Source organism: Orycteropus afer, unplaced genomic scaffold (genome assembly GCF_000298275.1).
Source record: "Orycteropus afer afer isolate SDZICR_OR568_19922 unplaced genomic scaffold, OryAfe1.0 scaffold00018, whole genome shotgun sequence".
Taxonomy (NCBI): Eukaryota; Metazoa; Chordata; class Mammalia; order Tubulidentata; family Orycteropodidae; genus Orycteropus; species Orycteropus afer.
Window position 1 is genome coordinate 6,846,784 of NW_006921605.1, and position 25,526 is coordinate 6,872,309.

A 25,526-nucleotide genomic window follows, 5' to 3' on the forward strand; every position below is an offset into this window, starting at 1 on the left:
ACCGGCAGTGTGAGGGGCAGGGCCGGACCTAGGGCGGGAGTCCTGCTGGAGAGGGAGGAGGAACTCTAGAGCAGAGGCTTCCCGCAGGTGTAGCTGTGGAACCTGGTGGATCATGACGTCATGGCCCAGGCTCGCGATGAGGCTTAGGGTGTGTGTGTGAAATTAGAGGGCCTGGTTAAAGTTCACCTTGGACAGACTTGAGCTCTCCTCGTGAATGGAGACTAACCAGGCATAACCGTGTGTCCTCAATGCCTGGGACATCCAGTCTCCAGAGAAACTTCAGAAACCCACAGAAAGGGCCTGTGCCGTCCTCAGTGAGACTCACTCACTGCTGCTGTTGATCTGGACTCACGGTGACTCCGTGTGTTTCAGACAGAACTTCTCTCGGGTCTTTGGTGGCTGTGACCTTTCGGGAGTCCAGCAGCCCCTTCTTCTGAGGTGGCTCTGTGTGGATTCAAACAGCCAGCCTTCCAGTTAGTGGCTCAGTGACACCCACAGGCCCTTCAGTGAGACTTTCAGAAGCCCACACCGGCGGCCATTCAGTTGATCCCGTGTTGGAGCTGCCCCACGTGGTTTTCCTGGTTGTAATCTATGGGAGTGGATTGCCAGGCCCTTCTTCCGTGGGGCTGCTGGGTGGGCTGAGACTACCAGCCTTCAGGCTAAAAGCTGATTGTGAACTGCTTGCACCGCTCAGCGACCTTCAATCCCATTTTAGGGGAAGTAAATTTCGGAGGAATTAGAGATCCTGACCAGACACAAGGCTGGGTGTGGCCAACTCACAAGCCTTGTTCGGTCCTGTCATGGCTGCCCCAGCCCTGGTGGCTCCTCTGCAGGCTCCATGGAGGTGCCTAGGAGCCAGCAAAGCCCCCCCCACACCAAAAAAAAGAGCCCAGGATTGGGAGGACTCCGGTCTTCACTCCCTCATGACCCTGGCAGTTTCGCCAGCTCTAGTTTGCTTCTCCTCCATGGCTGAAAGCAAACAAATAAAAGATTGATTGATTGATTGGCCAGTGACAATCCCTTGTAGCAGATGATACAGTTTATAAAGCTTTTGTACAAATCAGCTCATGGATCCCTCACAACCACCTCAGGGAGCTGTATTACCCTGATCTGAGAGGACACCACGGGCTTCCAAGGTGAAAGGCCCAGCCCACACCCCTTGCTTTAAACTCCAGACCCAAGCTCTGACTCCAAACTGGAGGCCACTTCCCTGTCCCGCACCATTTCCCACAAACCTCCACAAGACCCTTGGCTAACGCAAGGCCCCACTGGAGGCCAAGGGCAGGAAACCTTCCCAAGACTCTCCTGGGGCTGAGCGAACCTCCACTGGCTGCCAAGTCCCGACAATGGAGGGAGGGTGAGAACCGACCTCTGAGGTTGAGGGTGTGCATGGGTGTGTACAGGGGAGGCAAGCTGACTTGACTTTTGTTTCTGGGGCCTCGAGGGCCGAGTTTACCACACTCCCCAGGCCCCGGAGCAGCATCGCTGCTCAGCCCTGAGCTCAGGCCCACCTTCCCGCAGCCCCGCCCACTCATGGAAATCACACAGCTCTTCACAGCCTGGCTTCCTTCTCTTGACACTGGCCCTTCCGCTGATGGCAAGGAGAGCCGCCAAAGGACACGAGAGATAAACCAGCCCCTTGGGCTGCGGCATGCTGGTGAGGGCTGGGAAACCGGTTTTGGCCCAGGAGCATGGCGGTGGGGGCTGCCAGGGCGGCTGTGGGGCAGAGATAACGGGCAGAGGAAGGGTGGGGTGCAGGATCTCCCAGGAGCGGGCTTTCATGTAAACAATGAGCTGTAGCCCAGCCGGGGCGGAGGTGACTCACCGTCCCCACGACTCACAGCCGGCTGGCCACACCGGGCACCGAGGGGCTGGGCAACCCTGTCCCAGGCGCCAATGCCTCCCTTCCCCACCACACAGGTCAGCATCCCCCCATCACTCTGGTACCTGGCTTGACCTCAAAAACCTAGGAGTGTCCAAAAGTGGTCTGGGGGGTGCGTCATTGCCTCCGGGGGGCAGAAGCCAAGGCTCCTGCCTGACAACAGGCTGGGTCTTGGGATGGGGGCAGGAGATAGTGGGAACACAGGTTCTCTCCCCACTCCCTGCGATCCCTCCTGTCCTGCCCCAAGCGGTGGCACGTGTCAGTGGATGACCAGGGTGACTCTGCAGACCACCAGCAGTGCCACAGGTGCTGGTCACCCCATTTCAACCCCGAGGCAATAATCCCAGCCGAGATGGCAAGGGCACCTGAGCTTTCCCATCTGTCTGAAATAGCACAGGGGCCAGTGCACCTGAGACGCCAGGCGCTAAGAAGACAGCACGTTTAATAGGGTATGAACCCCAAATGGCGTGTACATGTCCACAGGCCCCACTCCCTGGTGGCAACGTCCTTCTTTTGGCTGCAAATGCCAACCACAGGCTCTTCCTGGGGTGGGGGGGCCGGGAGCAGGCCCCAGTTCTGACCACGGAGTGGTGCTCCACGGTGGGCAGCAGCTACGAGGCAGTCTTGCTGAGTCCTGGAGCGGCCCTTCCCTTCCGGGGAGCAGGCCCGCTCTGCCTGCTGTGGCCCTGCCGGTCACTGCTTGGCCTTCTTCACGATGGTGCCCACGGCAGAGATCACCGTGGTCTTGGAGCCGCTGGCGCTGGTGGTCACCGTGACGACGGCAGGCAGGGTGGCAGTGGTGGTGAGGATGGTGGGCTGGGCGATCGTCGTCACCGGGATGGCCGAGTCCCACTTGCTCTTCCTCTTCTGGGCATCTGGAGAAACAGCAGGCGAGTAGTCAGGCCCAAGACGACCAGCCAGCCCCGTGCCATTCCCTGCAGCCGTTGGCCCAAGCTCAGGGAAGAGACCCTGATGGGGCCAGAGAGAGCCCGCAGGGCCAGGCGGCAGCCAGAGGCCTCCCAGGCTCCAAGGCCAGCCCCCCAACTCCTGGAAGCCTAGGCCCAGACCCCCACGGTGTCTCAAGTGGCAGGAAGAGCCTGGCCTCTGTCTGTGCGGGCGGGAGGTGGCGGAGCACCGAGCCCGGACAGCGTCTCTACCTGCGACGGCAGTGCTGGCGGTGGTGGTGGTGGTGGCTGTGGCGTTGGTCGTGGTGCCTTTCTTGGTACCCGTCACAAACTCAATCTGGAAGAGGAGCGACAAGAGTGAGACCTGCGCAAAGAAAGCTGCAGGTCCACACCCTCGCACACCCTTTGCCATTGGCCTGCTCCTGGAGACAGGAGTGGCACTGCACAAAGGAGGCACCGAAATCAACTCGGCTGGGACTGTTTGCGGGAGGGAGAGGGCCTCGGAAGAGATTCCCAAACAGAGATGGGTCCCTCCCGGCCTCACCGCATTCTGCATCCGCCCCGCTCTGCCCGCCGCCCACCTCCAGGCCAGGAGGCCAGGCCCCTCCTTCTCACACCCAGGAGGAGGCGGTGCCCGCCCGCACAGGGGAAGGACAGCTCCGGTCCCCACGTGCTGCAGACATGTCCCTGCAGTAAGCCTGGGGTGTGGAAGGGGGAGGGAAGAGAGAGAAGGGATATGCAGTCAAGGGGTAAGTATGAGGGACCAGATCAGCCCTCCATCAGCTCACCAAGTCACGAAGGCCCTCCAACCTGGGGCTGAGAGCAGCGTCCCAGAGATGATGCAGCTGCCTTCGGGCCCCCAGATGAGGGGTCAGGCCAAGCCAGAGGGAGGAACTGTCTCTGGGACGCTGGCGGTCACAGTGCTCAGAGAATGACCCTTGGCCTCACAGCCAAGTTCACGTTCCCTGAGGGACCCAGATCTCACTGCTCGGGGAGAAGTGGTGTTTAGGGTCCTACAGTGAGGGGCTGCCTGACCCTCAGACATGAGCTCAGCGGGGAGCTGCTGGGGTCAGCTCTGGGGGCCAAGGAACACATAGGCCAGAGCGGACTGGGCCCAGCGACTAGAAGGAAATGGCCAGGGGGGTCCCAACAACCCAGAAGGGACAGTCCTAAGGGGGGAGGGACGTGAGGGAGGGTGCAATGAATCAAACCGAAAGACTGAGAAACCAAACGGAAGTCTCCGGGAGCACCTTCCGGCTGAGGTGGAAGGCCGGCCTCGGTAGGGCCTGAGTCTGGGAGCCTCTCCACGGCTGTTGGAGCGTCACCAAACTGCCATGCTCAGGGCCGTCTGGGACCCTCTGGGCTTGGCCAGGGAAACCACGCACTCCAGACGCCTGCCCTGTCCATCCAGCTATCTGCCCACCACTCACTTTTGTTCGCTCCTTCTTGGCCTTTTCCAATTTGTCCATTTCAATCTTCTGGGCTTTGGCTACAAGGACAAGTCATTGTGAGAGCAGCTTCTGAGTCAGGAGACAGGCTAGGCCACCAGAGCCGAGCCCAGGTGCCCACCCCACCCACTACTGTGCAGTGGACTAAAGCAGCCTCCAGGCCTCATGGGCATGGGGTCCTCCTGCAAAAGCCAGGTCTTGGGTTCGGCTCTGGGCCAGTGCAGAGCAGGGGCTTCAAACCCAAAGGCCCGGGGCTGCAGCCCTTTCTGGTAGAGCCAGCTGCCCTGGACTCCAGCTGAGTGCTGTCACAGGAAACACAGGCCAGCACGGCCGGGTCTTCCCACTGACCGAGAGATGGGATTACGGGTTCTTACATAAAATGCTGGCAACTGGTTCAAATCTAAACAAGATAAAACTTGTGTGGGCCAAGCACATCACAGCCAGAGGCCAGATCTGCTCCAGGGGCACCATGTGGTTGAGGGGCTCGGACCCTTTGAAATTCCTCTCTGGCCTCCCAAAGGGGCCCCTAAAACACTGTGTGCTCCCTCTCCCCCAGCTCGTGTGGGCCCCTGCACAGCTCCGAAGCCCAGCTCCAGCAGGACTCAAGCACAAGGCTTCTCACCCCGGGCAGAGGCTCCCCTTCTGCTTGTTACCACTGGGGCCACCTGTCCAACCACCACCCTCTCTGCTGAAGTCAGGGGTGGGATCTGTCTCATTCAAGCGTGCAGGCCCAGGCCCCTTGGGTGTGGTGACACAAAGGGGACCCTCAAGCGTGTGCTAGATGACAGAAGGTGGCTACCTAATGCCTCGTAGTAGGAATCCTCAGACCAGCCGTGGGGGTCAAACATATCCTGACAAAGAAAGGGTTAAAGCAGGTCAGGAGGCACCCTCAGCAGACAATGACCAGAGACCTGAGTCCCATCCCCCAAGACCCAGCCTGGAGTCCCTTCCCCTCTCAAACGTCACCCCTAGCCTCTAGCCAAGGGAGTGCCAGAAGCTTTTAGGAACACGATGGTGGTGATTGTGTGCTTGTCCACCAACCCCTCAGGCTGTTCCACAGGCCTGGGCCACACTCAGACCCTAAGTAATCAGAGCCCAGGAACCAGGTCTGTGGCTGAAATCTCAGCAGTGGACTGTTCTAAAACAAGAGGAACTTAAGTAAGACACGGGGCCTGCACTCTTCAGCACACAGTGCTGCACGGACCTTTCTGCAGCTCCAGGCTGAAGCTGGAAGGATGAGGGGGGCCCTGGGCACGACCCACCCCAGCCTCTCGTGTAGGACACACCTTTGGGTAGTTGGTGCCAAGCTCGTCAATCGCACAGAACTGGATCAACTTCTCATAGATGCTGAAAGGAGAGTGTGTTAAGGCACTGAGCAGGTACTAGTCCCAGGTACCACGTGGTACCAAATCCCAACATGTAACCAGAACCATCTGCCCGGGCCAATGTGACCCTTGAAACCCAAGCTGCTCTAAGCAAGCTTCTTGATGGACTAGCAGCTCCCTGGCCTGGCATCAGATCACCAGGGCCCTTCCACCCTGCAGTAAGATGGTGGCCAGGACGACAGTGCTGTAGTCATGGCTGGGTTCGGAGGTGTACCCAGACATCTCTGACCCTCTGTCTGTGGCTCGGTCAGAGGCACACATTCAGGCCCACACTGGGCCAGGGCAGAGCCCAGCCATCACCCTACAGCCTGGTTTCTGAGGTTTCGCCACACGAACACTGGACAGAGTAGACTCAGAACAGCTCCATCCCTAACCTGTCCCCTGCATTTAGGATCAATGGCTTCTTAGAGTTGGAGGAAGAAACCACAGTGATCTCCTGGCCCAACCCCTCTTGTCACATGAGGAAACAGGCCTAGAGAGGGTGTGGACTTTAGAAGCAGAGCAGGGCCAGAGCCCAGCCAGATGCCACCCCAGCGCAGGGTTCCTGCTTCTCTAGTCTAGACTGGCACACCGAGTTTAGTCTGGATGGTGTGGATGCCACCAGCTGCGTCTCACACAGTCTGCAATGTCTCACATATGCTCAGCATATCCACAGACCGGCCTCAGGTAGGATCTTAGCTGGGCTTCTCACCTCTCCCACCGCCTCTGAGGGGCACCCTGGTTCCAGTCCAACATCAATGACTCAACTGGCCCTGCAGGCTCATAGGAAACCCACCTGGGGTTCCGAAACTCCTTCTTCCTCTGGATGATGTAGTTCATGTCCATTCCCTCCTTTATCTTCCGCTCATAGAGTTTCTGGATCTTGTCCTGCAGAAGAGCAGAAGGGTGCTTCTGATGGAACTCCACCCACCCCAGCCCTGTGTGTGGTCCTACTGTGCTAGGGAAGAGTGCTGGTGACCCACGGGGCCACACGGAGCCGAGCATCAGCCACTGTTTCCTCCTCCATGGCCTGTGGACAGAGCTGCCAAAGTCTGCTAGACTGAGAGGGGCCTACTGTCAGATTTCTCCCGACTCCCTTCAGGTGGTCAAGACAGGGAAGTGCAAGATCAAGGCAGATGACGGATGCATGGGATGAACTAAGTTAGTGTCACTGAACTCTGCACGTGAAGGATGTTCAGTGGCAATGCTCTGTTACACGTATATTCTACACACATCAAACCAGCCGACACACACAGAGAAGACAACAGACACACTGCTGACTGGCTATCAGGACCTAAAGGTGAATTTAAGGCATGGAGCTAGAGGCAGTGATTGGTGGTTTTAAATTTTCACATGAGGTTAAGGGCTCTGTGGATCCAGGGGTCACAGGAGACCCGGGAAGAGTCCTTTTGGAGGAAGGCAGGATTTGGTCACACAGGCTTCTAGAATGTGGGCGACTCAGAGGTAGCCAGACCCTATGGCCTATCAAGGCCCTAGGGCTCACCTCTTACCTTCATCAACCCCAGGCCCCTCTGTCCCAGGCCCCTGGCCTAGCTCTAGATGGGAAACAGGAGAGCCACCTGGTGGAGAGCCAGGCTCACGTACCACCACCAGTACCACAGGTGTTCCCCAGGCTCGTGGAGACAATGTCCCCAGTACGTGAGATCTGTGCTGCCCGGTGCCAGCAAAAAGGCCCAAGAAACCCGAGTCCCCGTGATGGGCACAGGACAGAGCCACCTGAGAATGCACAGGCTTACCTAGGAAGGAGGGTGCTGTCCCAGCTCCAGGCCAAGCTGCAGCCTCCCCCCAGCGGCAACAATGCATACAGGTTCTCCCAAAGGGGTACACACGTAGGAGGTGGCCAGGGCTGGCGGTACCCTATCACGCCTTCCAGAAACATTGGAAGATGGGCTCACGCCCGACAGAGGCCAGCCCTTTCTGCCGAGAGTGGGCGTGAGAAAGTGTGAACTGCAGAGAGGTGTATAACACGATTCCCAGGGACAAGAGAAGCCAGGAGTGACAAAGCTCTTCCTCAACATCACCTCCCCCTGGCCTGTATAGACAGGGCACTTGGCAACTTGAGGTGAGCCTGGAGCTGAGAGATGACCTACCATCATCTCCCAGGCCAAGTCCCACTCAACCTCCTGGGGGAATGGAAACGTCTGCTCAGAGTCACCTTTCTACCGCAAGGAGGAGGGTCTAAAAAGGAGAAGGAATGCCTTCAGCTGGAGGGCTCAGCTGACCACTCTCGGTGCCCGCCAGATCTTGGGGGCCACTCCTCACATGCTGTGGCTTGTTGCCCTGCATTGGGGGTAGGGGGCTGACGACTCAGCCCAGGGAGGAGTCTTCCGGGGAAAGAAGGGCACCTGTGCTGTGCTGCACACCCGGCCTTGACCCTGGCCCAGCCTGCTGCATTCCTCAGCCCCAGGGCCCATTAGTCACCCGTCCGTAGGGGGGTGCCATGGGCTTGAGCGAGGCCAGAGACACTGGGGGATTAGAGGAAGACCACTGCTGTCTGCTCTGTTGTTAGTCACTGGGAACTGACAAGATTACCCTATAGACCCCAACCATGTCCCAAGGTGCCGCTCTCACTCTTTGGGATTTCCACACCTCAGGCTAGGTTTGTACGAGGCTTTGCCAGGCGAGAAGCCATGAGCCAGCCCTGCAGGCCTGAGTGTGAGAAAAACTTCATGCGCTGGAACGCTGTGTCTGCGTTCCCATCACCGGTTTACGCTTTGATTGGCCCTCAGTTTCTCAGCAGAGTTCCTTCTCTGAGGCTCCCATTGGCTGGGCTGCATAGAATAGGTATGCCATTTTTTTTTCTGCCCAGGCCTGCGGCAGGCCTGGGGGTCCCAGGAGAGAGGCACGAGGTGATGTGGCAGGGCGTGGACGCCTGCGGTCAGGACCAGGGGTCCTTCCCTCTGGGCTGCCTCCTCTGCAGAAGCCTCAGCCCCTTTCCCTGCTGGGCCACGTGACTCACGCTGGCCTCGGTGGCTGGGCCACCTGAGCTACGCCAGCCTCAGCAGCAGAGCTGAGTGCTTACCTGTAAGTGATTTGAACATCTGCCAGGGGGTTCTGGGGGGATCTTGATCTCATCAGGTGACATGTTCCGGACTCTTTCAGAAAACGAGGCTGTTGAGAGAACAGAGAACAATTTTATAGGTGAGGGATTAGGATGAGGACAGACAAGGACAGTAACAAAATGAGCACATAAACTTTTCCATCAAACCACACCCACTGCCATCAAGTGGATTCTGACCACAGAGGACACAGAGACCGTAAAGGACAGAGCAGAACTGCCCCATAGGGTTTCCAAGACCATAAATCTTTACGGAAGCAGAATGCCTCATCTTTCTCCTGTGGAACAGCTTGTAGGTTTGAACAGCCAACCTTCTGGTTAACAACAGAATGTTTTAACACTATGCTACGCCAAGAGGAATAAATCCTGTGAAAACAGTAAGATGGGGTGGGATGTTCAGATGTGGCTTCTTGTAGAGGGTGTCACCTGAGTTGAGATCAAATGCGCAGAAGGAGCCAGCTGGTGTCAATGTCGGGGACAAGCAGCTTGGGCACAAGGCACAGGTGAAAAGAATGCAGGCCGGCAAGCCTTAGTTCACTTTCAGCAAAAGCGGGCAGTCGTGTGCTGGCAAACGTTCAGCAACCAGCTCGGGAGAGAAAGGGAGCCACAGCCTGTAGCCACCCTCCCTGGTGTAAATTCTCCCTCAGCGGTCAACTCCAAGCTACCAATGTGAGGGCACTGAGCCCAGCTGGGGAGGAGGTGCACAGAGTGTGAGCAGGTCCCGCCAGCGCAGGCCCACCACTGGCTGTGGGTCTAAGACCCCTCGAGGACTCGTGACACTCAGAGCTACCAGGGGCCAGCCTTCTCACAGGCAGACGTGCCCAGGCTCCAAGGGAAACGGGGTTCCCGAGGCTTTGGTTCCCATAGCCTCTAGAACTATGCCTTGTGAATAAATGACATTTAAAAACTGCCCAAGTTAAAAATTAACTTAGGGCCATTTATTAAAAAACAAAAAATAAAACCAAACCAACCAGCTCTCTGCTGGTCTACCTCATTCCTGCGAATAAAAGGCTTGCTTCTGATGGGGAAAGCCCCACCCCCGGGGGACGGTTCTAGGAGAAGTTCACCACTGCCCCCATCTCTCTCCACCCCCTCCCTGTAGCCTCTGGCCACCCTGGCTGCGCCGAGTCCTGCTGCAGATGGCTCAGACAATGTGCTGTTTGTTGGAAGATTCTGTCCGAGCTCTGTAGAACATTCTCTCATGAACAGAGCCACCCAGTGTGCAATCAGCAGGCACAGCGGGGTGTGGCAGGATGGGGGCAAAGAATGAGCAAACCTCCACCAGTAACACTTAGCAAGAGCTGACTGGGTGCCTCCTTGGTGCCAGGCCCTGGACTAACCCACTGCTCAGAACAGCTTTCCGGGCTGGCCCTGCACACCTGCCCCTTCCCCTCTCCCAAAGCTGGGTTAATATTTTCTCAGCAGATAAGCAGCTTGATCTGTGCCTCGGCTTCCAGTATGCCCACAAAGCACGCCATACTGGGTGGGCGGGGCCTGGGATAAGCCCCAACCAGACCTTGCCAGTCCCAGCTGCTGCCATACAAGGCCGCACACACTGCAGATACACCGAGACTGGCAGAGGGCTCGACACCAACGCAGCCACGTGGCACCATACATATGTGATTTTCCCTGTCATCCTGGATCTCACTGGACGCCCCGAGAGCACAGCACTTGACAGCCATTTCGAGTGAGAGCAGGGGGATGGAGACCAGGTGACCTGCAGACAATGGATGGTCCTACGTGGACCTGACCCACTAGTGCAGCCCAAAGGCAGCGTCCAGGGGACCGTGTGCCTCTCTTGCCCAGCACCCTCCTCCTGCCTCCTGGAGCCAAGGCGACACCCAGGTCTGGCTGGAGTTCAAGTCCAGTCTTGACTTCCTCCTTGCTCTCAGCTCAAGTAGGCAGCAGAGGTCCGCTGGGAGTGGAGTTAGCTGGGATGGGCTGGTCCTGAGTTCATGAGCAGAAGTAACAAAAGGTCTGGGCGTGTGCACAGCGGGTGAAGTGCTTCATTGGGCTAAGAGTGCATGTGTGTGTATGTGTGGCAGTGTGACAAAGGTGTCCTCTGGCATCTGTCAGGAGGGTCTTTTGGAAAAACAGGGTGTGGCCTTGCTGCCACAGCAACCCAATCACATCTGGGGCTCCAAAGGCACAGTATGACCAGGTGGGGACACCCCCGTGTTCCTAAAAGCAGGAGAATCGCAAGGAAGTAACCGGCAAAAAAGGGGACACAGCCAGAACACGGAGATGAAAGCTGACCCCACGGGTCACTCAGGAGCATGCTTTTGGTGAGTTTCTTTCTTAAGCCCCAGAATACGTCTAATGGAGAAGCCATCAGACCCACCTAGGCTGTTACCTGAGCAGCCACAAAGCCTCAAGCATCCTCCCAGGAAATGTGTCCCCAGACCCTTTCAGGCAGTGGTGGCGTAGGGCTGCTGCTGACCTGCTAGGGGTGTTCTACGAGGACACCGCACTGCCGTCAGCACGACTCACTCCTGTGCACACTCAAACCAGAAAACACTCATGGCATCCAGAGCTGCCAAGTATGGATCTGGGCAGGAGATGCCTGCAGGTCAGGTGGCGTTACGTGATGCTTCTAGGGGTTCCTTGAGGGACGGAGGCAGCAGTGTCCGTCATTCATCAGTGACACAGAGAAGCCACTGGACCAGCCACCAACAGTGTGATACCCAGGGCACTGGGAGGGTGCTGGTGTGGCACCAGGCAGGGGCAGGGCATCTGGCTGCTCCCCCAAGCAGGAGAGGCTTAGGGCTGGCTTCTCTGTCCTCTCATCTGCCCCTGGAACAGGTGCTGTCTACACAGGTGAAGTGCTTTCCAGGCCCAAGTGGGCAGCCTGTGGGGCCTGACACCCAGAAGTGGCACAAGGAGCTGAGCGCAGGCAGAGGGACCGAGCGCCATCAGGGGAAGCCACTGTTACCTCCTCACTGAGAACCGGGAAGAGTGCTCCAGACTGAGATTCAAGAGGGCCACCTGTGTCTTTGGTGAGGGAGTAGGAGATGGATTGGGGTGAATCTCTGCAATGGGACGTTACTTGGCAATGAAAAGAAAGAAGCCGTGGAAAAGATCAACAACGTGAATGAACCTCAAAAGCATCGTGTCAAGCAATGAAGACCCGACAGACAGCACGACTCCATTTGTATCAGTGGTTCTCCACCGGGGCCACTGGCCTCCTCAGGGGATGCTGGGCAGCATCTGGGGACAGTTTTCATTGTCACAACTGGGAAGGGGGCTTCCTACTGGCAAACGGTAGAGGCCAGGGATGCTGCTACACATCCCACAACGCACAGGACACCCTCCAACAGAGATGATCCGTCCAAAACGTCAACAGTGCTGAGGGCGAGAGACCCTGATTGCTAGGAAATTCTAGAAAAGGTGAGACTGCACCGATGAAAGCAGATCACTGCTTGCCTGAGACTCTGAGGGAGGAATCCGTCTGCAAGGCAGGGCTGCCCAGGGGATGCTTTAGGGCAATGGAACCACTTCTATCACTGTGACAGTGATAGAACTCATCCAATGGCACTTGCACTTACAACTGGCAAATCCCACTGCATGTAAATTACACCTCACTGAAGCTACTGAAAAAAGGGGTAAGGGGAGAAAAAGTGACAGCAGCTATGGGAGAAGTCGGTAGCCGGGCAGCTGACACCCACGTACATTCCACCTGCGGCCCACTTGCCCGCCCGGAATTGCCAGCAGGAGTAGAGGACAGTACTGTATCCTGGCAGTCCTGGCGCGAGGACTGGCTGCTCTCTGCCTCCACATTGCACGTTGTCTCAGCAGTAAACAGCAGGGTGTGGGGGGGCAGACAGAGGCCCCAGGTTCACTGGCAGGCATGGCTCTGCATCCCTTGCCCACAGAGCCAACTGCTGCACCCCTAAAGCACCATTTTCTGGACAGCAAACTCCCTGGCCCCTTGTGCTCAGGGACAAAATGGCTGCCACCTTGCACCCTAGCGACAGGAGTCTCTTTAGAAAAGGACTGGTCAGCAGGAGGTGGGAAGCAGCACTCTCAGGCTATGTCCTGGACTTTGAGTCTCTGGGGCTGGTGTGTGTGAGTCATGGCCCTGAAGAGGAAGCACAGGATGGCCTTGGGGGCCACCGTCCAAAGCAGAGCCGCAACCAGGAGTCCTACTTTGTGAAAACTCACGGAACAGGCCAGAAGAGAGGGTAATGGCCACCAGAGAGGAAGAGCCACCCCCTTGAGGTCTGGATTCAGATGGCCTGGAACTTCCCCTGGGTCAGGCTCTGGGAGAGCTGTTAAAAAGTTCTTAGCCAGAGTGAAAGAGCTGAGGGGCTTTGTAAGGGGACTGAGAGGCTGGGGTGACACAAACCTTGATGACATATGTACTGCTATCCAGAAACACCACCTCCCTGCTCCTTCTAAGTCACAGAGGGTCCCAGACTCTGGGCTGCCAGGCATGTCCCCGCCTACGGACTGATCGCAGTGCCAACAGAGGCCACGTGGTCAGTCCTCGGGCAACACGAATATGCCAGTGGAGGGGGAGGAGGGGTGCCAAGACAGAGGACTGGGCCCAGGCACAAGGGGAGTGAGCTCTGAGCTGAAGGGGCCCTGAATTCCCTCTTGACAACACTGGCAGCTGACCAGAGACCGATGAAACGCACCCTGAATCTGATGTTAAAGGAAGAATTGTTCCCTGGGTGTCTTATGCAGACATCTTAGTGGATGCCAAGGGCCCTGCAAGGGAGTGCTCCGAGACGCATGCTCCACAGAGCAGCTGCTCTGGCAGAAGCAGAGAGAAGCCCATGGGCTATGGGCCCTGTAGGCAGGAAGCCAGCTCTGGGGCCAGGCTCTGAGCCATGCCCCTGAGGCTCCCCTGGGCAACTTACCCACTAACTCCTGGGGGTCTCGCTTTTCCACCTCGGCGTTATCCTGAAACAGAGAAATGGAAATACGAGGAGGTGAGCCCCGACCCCGGCCCATGCTACTCCCTCTAGTGGGGCTGGCAGTGTGGTTCAAGGAGGAGCAGTGTCGTGGGCCAGTGTCCCAGGGCCTTAGGGGCCAGGGCCTCAGCCCCTTCTCCAGCATCATGACAGCTGGAGGCTGCAGATTCACTCCGGCTCAATCACCCCAGACTCCACCAGCGACCAATACCCACAATGGCACGTGGAGGAGAGCCAAGGCCAGCAAGCCCCTCAAGCCCCTGCACCCTGTCCTGCCCTCCCCTGGCTCCAAGGAGCATGCCGGGACCGAGTGCATGGCTAAGGTCCAGCTATCTCTCACTCAGAGAGTCAGGCCAGCCACCAGAAGCACCACTACCCTGACTGCCAGTCCCAAAGAAATATAAGGCAACCACCTTGTAACATCAGAATCCCATGACTTGGAAATAATAAGTCCAAGAATATGATGGACCACAGGGACCTCAGCCTTCACAATCCTGAGACCAGAAGAACTAGATGGTGCCCGACTACCAACGCCAACCACTCAGAAAAGGATTAAAATTGGAGATCGTGGACAGAGTGGGAGGTAAAATGTGGGACAAAATTCAAAAACAAAAACAACCAGAATTACTGGTCAGACAGAGACTGGTGGAACCCCCAAGACTACAGCCCCAGGTTATCCTTTGGGCCTAGAACTGGACTCACCTCCATGAACTGGCTCTCAGCCAAACGCTACAAAGGCCTACAAGCAGAACACCTGCCCCAGGGCAATGCTCTCACCTACCCCAGGGAGATGCAACCCCTAGATCAACCACCTGTGAGACATCAGAAGGACAGCACTCACACAGAGGGAAAGCCGGGCAGACAGGAAGGCACGGATAAGAAGGGCACAGGGAAGGGGTGGGCACAGGGAGGAGAGGGGAGGAGAGCTGTTCACTGTTCCGATTGTAATCGGGGAGTGAAACCCAAATGTGCATCAATTGTTGACAGTGAAATAAATCTGCTTTGTAAATCTGCACCCAAATCACAATAAAAAATTAAAGAAAAGAACCCATAACTACAACACAGAAGATTAGCTGCTCCGATGAGGTTTCTGTTTTTCCGTTTAAGCAGAAAGGAGAGACAGCATCTCAGGACAAAGGGCAGCATGTGGAAAGTGGGAGCAGGCTTTGAGTGAATGCTGGGCCGCTGGCTCCCACCTCACAGCTCTTGTTGCATCGGTTTCACATGCTGCCCGAGTTAAAGCGCTACGAGCCCTCGCGTGCCCGGCTGCCCGCAGCACTGCTTCCCCACCGGCCGCAGCTCCAGCTGCATCAGTGGCCTCCCAGCTCAGGCTCTCCTTGACGCCTTCCAGACATGCTCTGCTTCTTCTGCAGTTAACTCTTCACCCAGATCAGTCAACACAGAGAAGGCAGCAGCCCAACCTCATGGTCCAAGCTCCTGGCAGATGGGGGATGAAGGGCTTTCCTTGCCTCTGGTGTCCCACTTCTGGGCTGGGGACACCCAGTCCCTCAAATACAGAGCAAGGCTCTCAAGTAGCTAACAGGCTGACGACCAAAACCCAAACGGGGAGTTCACAGAAGAGGGTGGTAGTGAGGGAAGAGGAAGGCCAGAACAACTCGGCATGACCCTGCAACAAGGCCACCTGAGGAGAGCAGCAGAGCTCTGTGGACCCCTCACCTGGGGAAACACCACACGGAGTGTGTCGCAGGAAGGATGGCGCAGAGAAGGCTACGGAACCCCCTCCCCTGCCAAGTGCACCCCCAACTGCAGTGTCCTGAGCAGCCCCCTTCCTCAAAGGTCCCTCCTGAGCCCCGACAGCCAGACACCCTTCTTTCTCCTCACACTGTGGCTATTCTGTCACCACGGAAGAGGGTGACGGCCATGCCAGGCGGCTCAGCTACCGTGGCCTCCAGCCACCAATCAGGTGGGCAGAGGGTGGGGCGGCCTGGAGGACTGCCACTCCCCACGCTGGCTGGGTCACAAGTCACAGCTTACCCGCTTTCCAGAGCGGGCCGGTATCTCCGGGGACCAACAACAATCCCTTTGTGGCAGTGACTCTGAGTGACAGTCACAAAATGTGGGACTGCACCATTTCCTCCAATGTTCCCTCCAGGGGACAGCTTTCTGGGCGCCAAGTGTGGGAAAGCATCACCGGTACATCCTCTGCTAACTCTTGCAAAGGCCTCCATGCCCCACCAGTCCCCAAGCACCACACCGTGCCAGCCCCTGTCCTGGGCCACAGCCAATCTAAGGACAGAGGGGCCAGCTGTCCACACTGGGATTCTAACATGTCTAACCAGACCCACGAAAACACATTGCCATCAAGTTGATTCCAACTCATACAGACCCCCATAGCGTTTCCAAAGCTGTAAATCTTTACGGAAGTAGACTGCCTCACCTTCCTCCCGCAGAGCAGCTGGTGGGTTTGGACCGCAGACTCTCTGGTTAGCAGCCAAATGCCTTAACCACAGCACCACCAGAACTCCTGTCTACCCAGAGTCACAGCAATTTAACCACCAAGTGTGCAATGTCTCTTCAAAGGAGACAATGCTTGTTTACTTCAGGGGCTCCTTGGGTTAGGTACCTCCCTGTGGTTTCTTGTGGCTTTTGTGATCCTGGCAACGGGGGTGGGGCGGTGGATTCCCATGTCTCACAAGGCCCTGCCTGGATTAGCTGTCTGCTCAGGCAAATCACAGAGCAAGAATCCAAACCTGCCGCCACCGAGTCGATTCAATGCATGGGGCACTACAGGACAGGAGGCATTTTCCCCTCCTTTCAGTCTTCTTCTATGTTTGGTTGGGCTCCTCGTTCCAAAATTAATTTTTCTCCACTTAGTTCTATTTGCCCCGGAGTCTAGTCTTTGCTTTTCTACTCTCTTCATACGGAAAAACAAAACAAAACAAAACATGGGGAGTGCCCAGAGCTATGGACTCTTCCTCTGAACCCAGCAGCCCATGAACAAGCCCAACCAATCTCCCCTACGGAGTCCAGTTCCACGGCCCCTGACTTTCAGGGTGTCTGAGCCAAGTGCTGACCAATGGAACATGGACCCAACTCTTAGCAGTTTCTCCGGCTTTGAAAGGCCTAAGGGCAGAGGTGTGAACGAGCTTCCACAGGTTGGCAGCCTCAGGAAGCGCACAGAGGCTCCCTGGAAGGCTCTGTAATCTCCCGCTCATGTCACCAGCTCTCTCTCAGGACTTTGAAGACATCTGTGCCTCCTGGTGGCCACGTCTTGTCACATTTTAGAACTTCCTTCTCCTGACCTGAGATGAACGGAATAGGCTGTGCACCTACCGAGCCCTGGGCAGTCAGGTCACTGCACTGAGTGGGGTTCTGGACAGATAGTTGCCCAGGAAGAGACTCCTTGCTCAGGAAAAAAAAAAACCACCAAGGGCTTTTGGATCCAAAAGTGCCCACTCAGCCAAAGCAGCTTAACATCACACCCCGCCCTGTGCCGGGAGCTACAGAGTCACCTTCTCCCAGTCGCGAGGAGGAGGAGGAAGAGGAGCGCGCAGCAAGAAAGGTAAGGTGGGTGTTGGAGGGAGGTGACAAGTACCCCAACGATGATCTCCAGCACCATTCGCCCTCAAGTGGCCACTGAGGCAAGTCAAGTTCCATGCAATGGAAGCACCCCGTGACAGCCTCTGGGCGCGCTGCACCGTTTACTCCTTTATGACCTCCTGGAGCTGTTAACCTGGCAGGGGAAGGTAGGAAAGGGGGGGAAAAGCACACCCCAAACAAAGACCCACAGACCCCCTCTGTGCACATCCTGCCTCATGTTCCAGGAATTCAGTGTGAGAATGGACCAAGCACCCATGATTGTTACCCTGGACGACAGGCATGGGGCGAGGAACAAACAGAGAAGACAGAGCTAAAGACATGGAAGAAAGAGTCACATTACCAGACAGCCAGTTGCTCCAGAAACCGGTTTTACCAAACCTGCTATAGGCAGAGTCTCACCGTATCATTAATGAGGCAGGAAAGAGGGGGTTAGGACACAAGTGAAAAACAAGAAACCGCCGTGGCTCTGTTCTTCCCTCAGCAGTGTCCTGGAATGCACAGGGAAGCCTGTCCTGACTTGTAAAACCCACCCTCTAGCCTGTGGCTGCAGATTCTGACTGTCAGTGGTGACTGCAGCCTGGAGATCTAGGCTCTGTCCCGACAGTTACGGCGTTGGCCTCGGCCTCAGCCCTGAGCCCACAGCCCAGGGACACAGAACCGTGACCCCCTGAGCATCGCAGCACCTGCCCCTCCCCAGCTCAGGCTGAGGGGGGGCCCCCCAGGGAAGGAAAAAAGACCAGAGAGACCTCCAAGAAGGGAGCTGTTGCTTAGGGGACACTGGCTTCTGTCAAAGATGATGGAACAATCTGCTTCTGTCAAAGATGATGGAACAATCTGCAGACGGACGGTGGTGGTGGCAGCACCACGTGGGGAACACCACCACTGAATGGCCCACGTGAAAAACGTCGAAGCACAGAAAGAACATCTGACTCACGGACAACGCGTACTTAAGAACTGACTGCCATAAAGCTCATCGTATGAAAAAGTGGAGTTAAACACGCACTACTTTGTGGCCTAGGCTTCAATGATGCTTCCGCTTGAAGGAGGAGTAAGCCATCTGCCTTTTTAAGTTGAATTTTTGTATCTGGCTTAACTTTTCCTCTTATTTACCTCTGTAACCATGACTCTAGAGCATAAATCCTGTGCAAGTGCTGGTGATGCATCTAAGAAAAGGAAAACAATCGAGACCAAAGACAAATGGAGACGGTAACACAACTGGAAGGAGAGGAAGCACCACCGACCACTGGAAAACAGCTAGGCTACGATCCACTGACGATCTGATCCGCTGACGATGAGAACAACCTTAGAGGATAAAGTGAGAACGACGGAGTTAGGCTGTGATCCGCTGACGATGAGAACAACCTTAGAGGATAAAGTGGGAACGACGGAGCAGGTGGGAGGCTCTGCCCTGACGAACACTACAATCATTACTAAGCAACGGCCATCAGAGGACAGGCTACGGTACTGCTCTGGGGAAATGCATCCGGGGACCTCAAAGTCAAGCCTTTGCTTGTGTATTGCTCCCTGAATCCAAGGGCATGTCACTGTGTCACAAAGGCATTGTCTTCTAGCTATCTGGAAGGCAAACTCAAAGGCTTGGGGTACAACTGCCATCTTTGAAGCCTGGTTGCTGAGCACTTTGGCCCTGTTGCTGAACATGATGGCTCAGCCAAGAAAACTCCTTTCTGGATTTTCCTCGTGCTTGACAACATGCCCAGACATCCGAGCCCTTTAAATGACCTTCACCCCAATGGAGAGGTCGTAGGGTCATAGTTTCACCCCCCAGCACCACATCACTACTTCAGCCAGTGGGTCAGGGTGTCAGCCTCCTTTAAGCCCTATTATGTAGGGTGGACCTTCTTCCAGCAGTGGCCAGGGCCACCCATGATGATGTGAAGAGCTTTAGGGACTTTTAGAGGAATCGTGATGATATGGTGCCTTCAAAAATATTCTTGGGATGAAATGAAGCAGTCAAATATGAAAGGGGTGTGGACAAATTGTGCCCCCAATTCATGCATGCTTTTGAGGGGTTTATGGCTGATGACATCACCTATGCCAGGCAAGCCATGGTTGATATTGGTAATCAACCACAGCTAGTGAAAATGATGTCGTAGAGGTATTAGACTCCCATGCTGAAGAACTAACCAATGAAGGCCTTACGGAACTAGAGCAGCAGACAAGAGGATTTGAGGAAGACGACTGGATCCTAAAAATTCCAAAACCAAGAGTTTTTGGCAAAAGACTTAGCTAAAGCCTTTGTCTCTTTGGAACAGGGATGGCAGTTAGAGGAGCAAGATCCTAACACAGAGAAGTTTACCCAAGTTTACTACAGTTAGTGAGAGCCTCCGCTGCTACAAGGGCATTTATGGAAGAAAGAGAGAAGCTCGGTACAAACTTCCCTGGATGCCAACGTCAAGAAATCGACACCAGTAGTGAGCACCGTCCCCTCTCCTCCAGCAGCAGAATCAACCCTGACTCTCTAGCACCAAGCCCATCCTCTCCAATACCAGGCCCATCACCTTCACCAGGCCCATCATCTCCAACAGCAGCCATCTCTCCAGCATCATCCTGTTATTAAAGTTATAATGTTACCTCATGAATGCTGCTTCTGGTATGTGGGACACTGATGGAATGAGTGTTAACCTTTAATAATATATATATATATTTTTTTACTATGTGAACTGTTTTAAGAACTGTTTATTTTATTTTACAACATCATGTAACTACACACAGAGCTCTGGTGGTGTACTGCCCAAGGCATTTGACTGCTAACCGGAAGGCTGGCGGTTCAAACCCACCAGCCACTCCTCGGAAGGAAGGTTGGGCAATCTACTTCCATAGTGATACCGCCTTGGAAGCCAAAGGAGGGGTCGCTATGAGTCAGGTCTGGGTCTGACTCGATGGCAAATAACAACAACAACAACTCCTCCCAGCCCTGGTAACCAATAAAGCTTCCTTCCATATATTAACCTTTCCTTGACTTTTTATAACAATGAACTAATACAGTATTTATCCTTCTGTGATCGACTTATTTCACTGAGTATAATGTCCTCCAAGTTCATCCATGTTATGAGGTGTTTTGCAGATTCTACGTTATTCTTTAGGGTTGCATAGTATTCCATTGTGTGTATGTATTGTAGTTTGGTTATCCATTCTTCTGTTGATAGGCACCTAGCTTGTTTTCATCTTCTTGCTATTGTAAATAGTGCTGAGATGAACATGGGTGTGTGTATATCCGTTCTTGTATTGGCTCTCACTTCTTTAGGCTATATACCTAGTAAACGGATTGCTGGATCAAATACCATTTCTAATTCCAACTTTTTAAGGACAGATTCTCTCTTTAGCGTAGTACCACATAGTTATATTGCTACCGTATCATTACTATGTACTGTACTACTACGCTTAAGATATTTGAGTGTATTTGGAAGTCTTTTACATGAATATTGTTGTTATGCACTGTCAAATTAGACCCGACTCACAGTGACCCCTCCTTGGGTTTCTAAAGCTGTATCATTATGGAAGTAGATTGCCCAACCTTCCTTCCGAGGAGTGGCTGGTGGGTTTGAACCGCCATCCTTCTGGTTAGCAGTCAAGTGCCTTAGGCACTACACTACCAGAGCGTTTTTACATGAATAGAAAAAGAAAATATATACCGAGAGAAACACATGACTAATCGACGCAGGGAACTCTGGTAGCGTAGTGCCTAAGGCACTTGACTGCTAACCCGAAGGATGGTGGTTCAAACCCACCAGCCACTCCTCGGAAGGAAGGCTGGGCAATCTACTTCCTAGTGATATCACCTCGGAAACCCAAGGAGGGGTTGCTATGAGTCAAGTTTGACTCGACGGCACATGACAACAAACAACAATTGACGCTAAGTAAGAACCTGTTCTAACTTACGTGTAACTTCAACTTAAAGACAGACTTAGGAACGGATCTCATTCATTACCTGGGGACTACCTGTAAACTCATTGCCAGCAAGCTGATTCTGATGCACAGAGCCCCTAGAGGACAGAGAACTGCCCCATGGGGTTTCCAAGGCTGTCAGTCTTTATGCAAGCAGACTCCCTCATCTTTCTCCTGTGGAGTAGCTGGTGGGCTCAAACCCACTGACCCTTCAGGTAGTAGACGAGTCCTTAACCACCGCACTCCCAGGGCTCCTGTGTGTTAGATACACTTATCACAATTTTACAAAAAGGAAACATGAGACAAAATCCTGAGCATCCTCAGCAGATACCAACTGAGAAGGTGGGGAGCGAGGGAAGCGTGAGGGCCATTCCAGTGCTGGCCTGGTCACAAAACCCCCTCCAGGGCACCCCCCATAACCCAGCCTGGGCTTCACCCAAAGCTAAACTCTACCAGTCAGAGTAGGAGGCTGCCGCAGGCCAGGGAGGCTCTGGGAAAGGACAGGATCCCAACCCGTCAATGAGCCTTAATCAACAGTGGCTGAATTTAACACCCGTGGCTGAAGGGTGCTGTTGGGGAAGGGGCTCTGTGCTCAGAACAGCACAACCTGGAACCTGGTTCCCCTGCAGGGAATTCAAAACCTAGCCCCTGATGAAGCTGTGTCCGAGTGGAGGAAGGAAGGAACACAATACGGATCCTGGACACTGCCCAGCGGCCCTGAGCTGGGAGGACTGACTCAACAGCGTGTGCGGGTCCTGGTGAGAGAACGTGGCTTCTTTACAGCCAACCATGCTTTCCAAGCCTTCCTGGAACACGCCCGTGAGCCACATGCAAAGCTCCAAGTGGACACGGCCATGGCGGCCTCTGGCACCTGGGTCCTGCCCAGCCTTAGTGTCACATTTTCTTCTCACTCTGGGAGCACGAGGCACAGCAAGAGCCCTCTGCTCAGAGGCCAGGGGTTGCTCTCCCAGGCCGGGTCCAAGAACGCGACCGACCGAGGCCTTCTGTTCAACAATGCAATCTGACTCTACCTAAGACTAAGGGGCAGCCTAGGAAAATAACGCCTTTCAAATCTCATGCCACACTCTGCAGACCAGGGACAGCCCAAGTAGTTACAAGTCCTGATGGCATCTCACTTATGAGCAGAACACCTACTTAAAAATGAATTCTCCCTGCAGCCCTCCATGCCCTTCAGAAGTGATGGGGAAGCTGCCTCTTGGAAGCCCTCTCAGGGGGCATCAAGCAGATAAGCAATCAAGGTTTTCTGAGAGAGATATGTGAGTCCCTTAGGTCACCAAGAGAGCAGCAAGTCAAGATCACTTCTGTCAAAATATCTCCAAGACTAAGATGCAACTCCTGGTCTCTCCCCATCTGGAGCAAAGAAGAGTGAAGAAAATCAGAGACTCAAGGAAATAATTAGCCCAAAGGGCCAATGGCCCACACGACCCATAGCCTCCATTAGCCTGAGACCAGAAGAACTATATGGTGCCCAGTTACCAACCACTCTGATCAGGACCACAGTAGAAGGTCTTAGACAGAGTGGGAGAAAAATACAGAACGAAATTCAAAATCATAAAGAAGATAAGACTTGAAGTTGCTCCTCCACTGTGCCTTCTAGTATGGACTTCTGACCACTTCCCTTTCTCGCTATGTCTTCTCATAAGACTTTCAGGAGGAGATTCCTGGCCAAGATACAAAAGTAGAATCAGCCCATTCCACAACAGATTCTAACGAAAGCTGGTAATAAAATCAAGTACAACTTCAAGAAGAGACTTTGCAGAAGAACCAAGCAGAATCTATAAGGAGTCGCCCACACAATGATGCACGCACTGCCTTTGTTCACTAGCATTTTACGGTGGAAGCGTGACGCCTTGCTATGATCCAATCAGCTGAACACGTATCGCAGCAACTTCTGCACTCTTCCTTTCAATCTATGCTTCTGTGTTAAGAGACTGAATGATTAACATGTGATAACCTTTGGTTTAGGAGCTCTGGTAGCATAGTAGCTAAGACACTTGACTGCTAACCAGAAGGCTGGTGGTTCAAACCCACTAGCCACTCCTCGGAAGGAAGATGGGGCAATCTACTTCCGTATTGATACTGCCTTGGAAACCCAAGGAGGGGTCGCTATGAGTTGGGTCTGACTTGACGGCACACAACCACCACCACCACCACCTTTGGTTTGCAAAAGGGAAAAAAAAAAAAGGTAAGACTTACTGGTCTGATAAAGACTGCTAGAACTCCCAAGAGTGTGGTCCTTAGACACCCTTCAAACCTGGAACTGAACCCATCCCTGTGGGATCACCTTGCAGACAACAGCCAGGCATTCAGTGAACAGTAACACCCAGGAAGAACACGCTCCTCAGAACAGTCAATGACACGAGACCAAAAGGCAGCGTCTGCCCTAAAACAAAGGTCAGAGGGCAGGAAGGGGCGGGGAAGATGGGTGAATGGAAATGAGAACCCAAAGGCAAAGTGGGAAGATTGGTGTTACGTTGAGGGGACTGCAACTAACGTCACAAAACAAAATCTGTGCAAATTGTTGAATGGGAAACTGTGTGCTCTGTAAACCTGCACCCAAACAAAAAGTACCTCTGGGGTCTGGAATAAAATGAACCTGGTCTGACAGCTGTGGTCGGGTGTGGACAGAGAGTGGAGTCCCTGCTGGGTGGGAGGGATGCCTGGAGCGGGCACTGAACACCCCACACGAACAGAACGCTGGAGAAGGCCTGTCAGCAGCACATTTCCTTCAGTTGTATCCTGTTGGTCAGGGTTGGGCCACTGCCATGGGCACCCGGACTGCCCAGGGATGGAAACACTCGATTTATCTGAAAAATGGGCGGAAGCTGGTGGGGCCACTTTGGATGCAATGGGTTGCCTTCACTCCCAGCCAGCTGCTGACAGGAAGGCTCAGCTCCTTAGCCAGAGAAGGTTTTCACAGGAAAGGGTTAACCAGGAGTCTTGCCAAGACAAACTAAACCAACTGGAGAATAAGCTCTGTAGACAAAAGAAAAGGCAGGGAGGGGAGAAGCAAAACAGTCCCTTTCTCTGTAAAACCTGCCCGAAACCAAGCCGCCGGATTTGGCATGGCTGTCTACAGAATGTGCGCTCAGACCAACCTGCCTTCAAGACCCACACAAAACTCTGGCCCGGAACTGTTCCAAAGGGGAGGTTTCTGTTAGCAGACTCTTCCGCGTGCAGGCTACGGACATGTGATGATTCTGAGCTTTATGAAAGTTGTAGAGGAAGACGGTCACGGGGAGCCTTCCCCTCTTTCTCCCCCAAGGCGCCGGGGGGGCTGTATCTGGGGAGAGGCCACTTCACCCCAAGGAAGGACTCAATCCTTAGTGAGTGGCCTGGGCTCCACTCTTCTTGGAAAGGCTTTCCATGAGAAAAGGGCCTCTAGGCTTCACGCTGATGTCTTAGGAAGGGAGCTTGGAGCCAGACAGGGACAAAGGAGACAACTTTATAAGGCTGGGGACAACAAAGTCATGTCTTTGAGCCTCACTCTGCTTTGATGGGGCCCTGGATACCTGGCCATGAAATGACAAAAGCATCAGTCCCCCAGAGGGACCAGTGGCGAGCTGAGAGGCCGAGTGAACATTGGGGGACAATAGAGCAGAGGTGTCAGGAAGCCAGGGTACACTGCTGGGAAGGAGAACCTTCCACCCCCCAGGCCAGAAGCAGGCCCACATCTTTATAAGGTGCTGCTCAGGAAAAAATGTACCCAACCACAAAGTCAGAAATACAAACAAGCCAAGTCCCATGGAAGCCAGAAATCACCCAGCAGTGTTTCAAGGAACGTGGACAGAAGCACAGAATGCAGGAAGGCAGAGCGTGCACCGATCCCTCAGGGCAGGAAGCTTCCTGATTCATGTACCACACGTTATCGGGTTTTTGCAAAACACACAACCCTGTGCGCACTATGTGCATAACATGTGCGGGCATGTTGTTTATGTGGGTGCGTTATTTTTGAAAACTTATGGTAATTTCAAAAAGATGAATCCCAACCACGGGAGGAGGTGCCCAGCCACACCTCGGTTAGTAATCCATGGCATGTGGCCCCGAAGGGAAGGCAGGATGTTGGGGCCTGCACTTCTGAAAGGAGGGCGGACAAGCATGCAACGACTGTCTTGGCGGCAGAGCCATGGAGGGATGGGTAGGGCTTCTGGAGTTTCAGCTCCCAGTGTGGTCAAGCAGGCCCTTGGAAGTGTGGTGGAGGCTAGGAGGAGGGACCGGAGAGGAAATCACAGCTTCCAGCATTCACCAAGGCTTCTACCATTACAATGGTGGTCAGGGCGAGACAGAAAATCGATGGTGTAAGATGCAGTGAGTCCTTCTTCAGAAGGGGGCACAACAGACCTGCCTCGGCTTTCTTTCAGTCTGAACAGAGGAGTGGCCCCTCAGCCTGCCTTGTCTGCCTATCTGCTGCTCAGATCTAGTCACCACCCAGTCACACCCCTGG

General features: G+C 54.5%; 1 protein-coding gene across 1 annotated transcript in view; it reads right to left on the reverse strand.

Moving 5' to 3' along the window:
- Positions 1–2,575: 2,575 nt before the first annotated feature.
- The window catches only part of LOC103213885 (SAP30 binding protein), a 40,453-nt gene continuing 17,502 nt past the window's right edge, over positions 2,576–25,526 (reverse strand). The window contains exons 4-12 of the mRNA XM_042783562.1: positions 13,541–13,583; positions 8,643–8,731; positions 6,396–6,487; positions 5,522–5,582; positions 5,035–5,086; positions 4,218–4,276; positions 3,405–3,485; positions 3,040–3,124; positions 2,576–2,757 (exon numbers count right to left, since the gene is read on the reverse strand). Of these exons, the coding sequence (XP_042639496.1) occupies positions 2,576–2,757; positions 3,040–3,124; positions 3,405–3,485; positions 4,218–4,276; positions 5,035–5,086; positions 5,522–5,582; positions 6,396–6,487; positions 8,643–8,731; positions 13,541–13,583 (744 nt within the window). The remainder of the gene's footprint in view (positions 2,758–3,039; positions 3,125–3,404; positions 3,486–4,217; positions 4,277–5,034; positions 5,087–5,521; positions 5,583–6,395; positions 6,488–8,642; positions 8,732–13,540; positions 13,584–25,526) is intronic.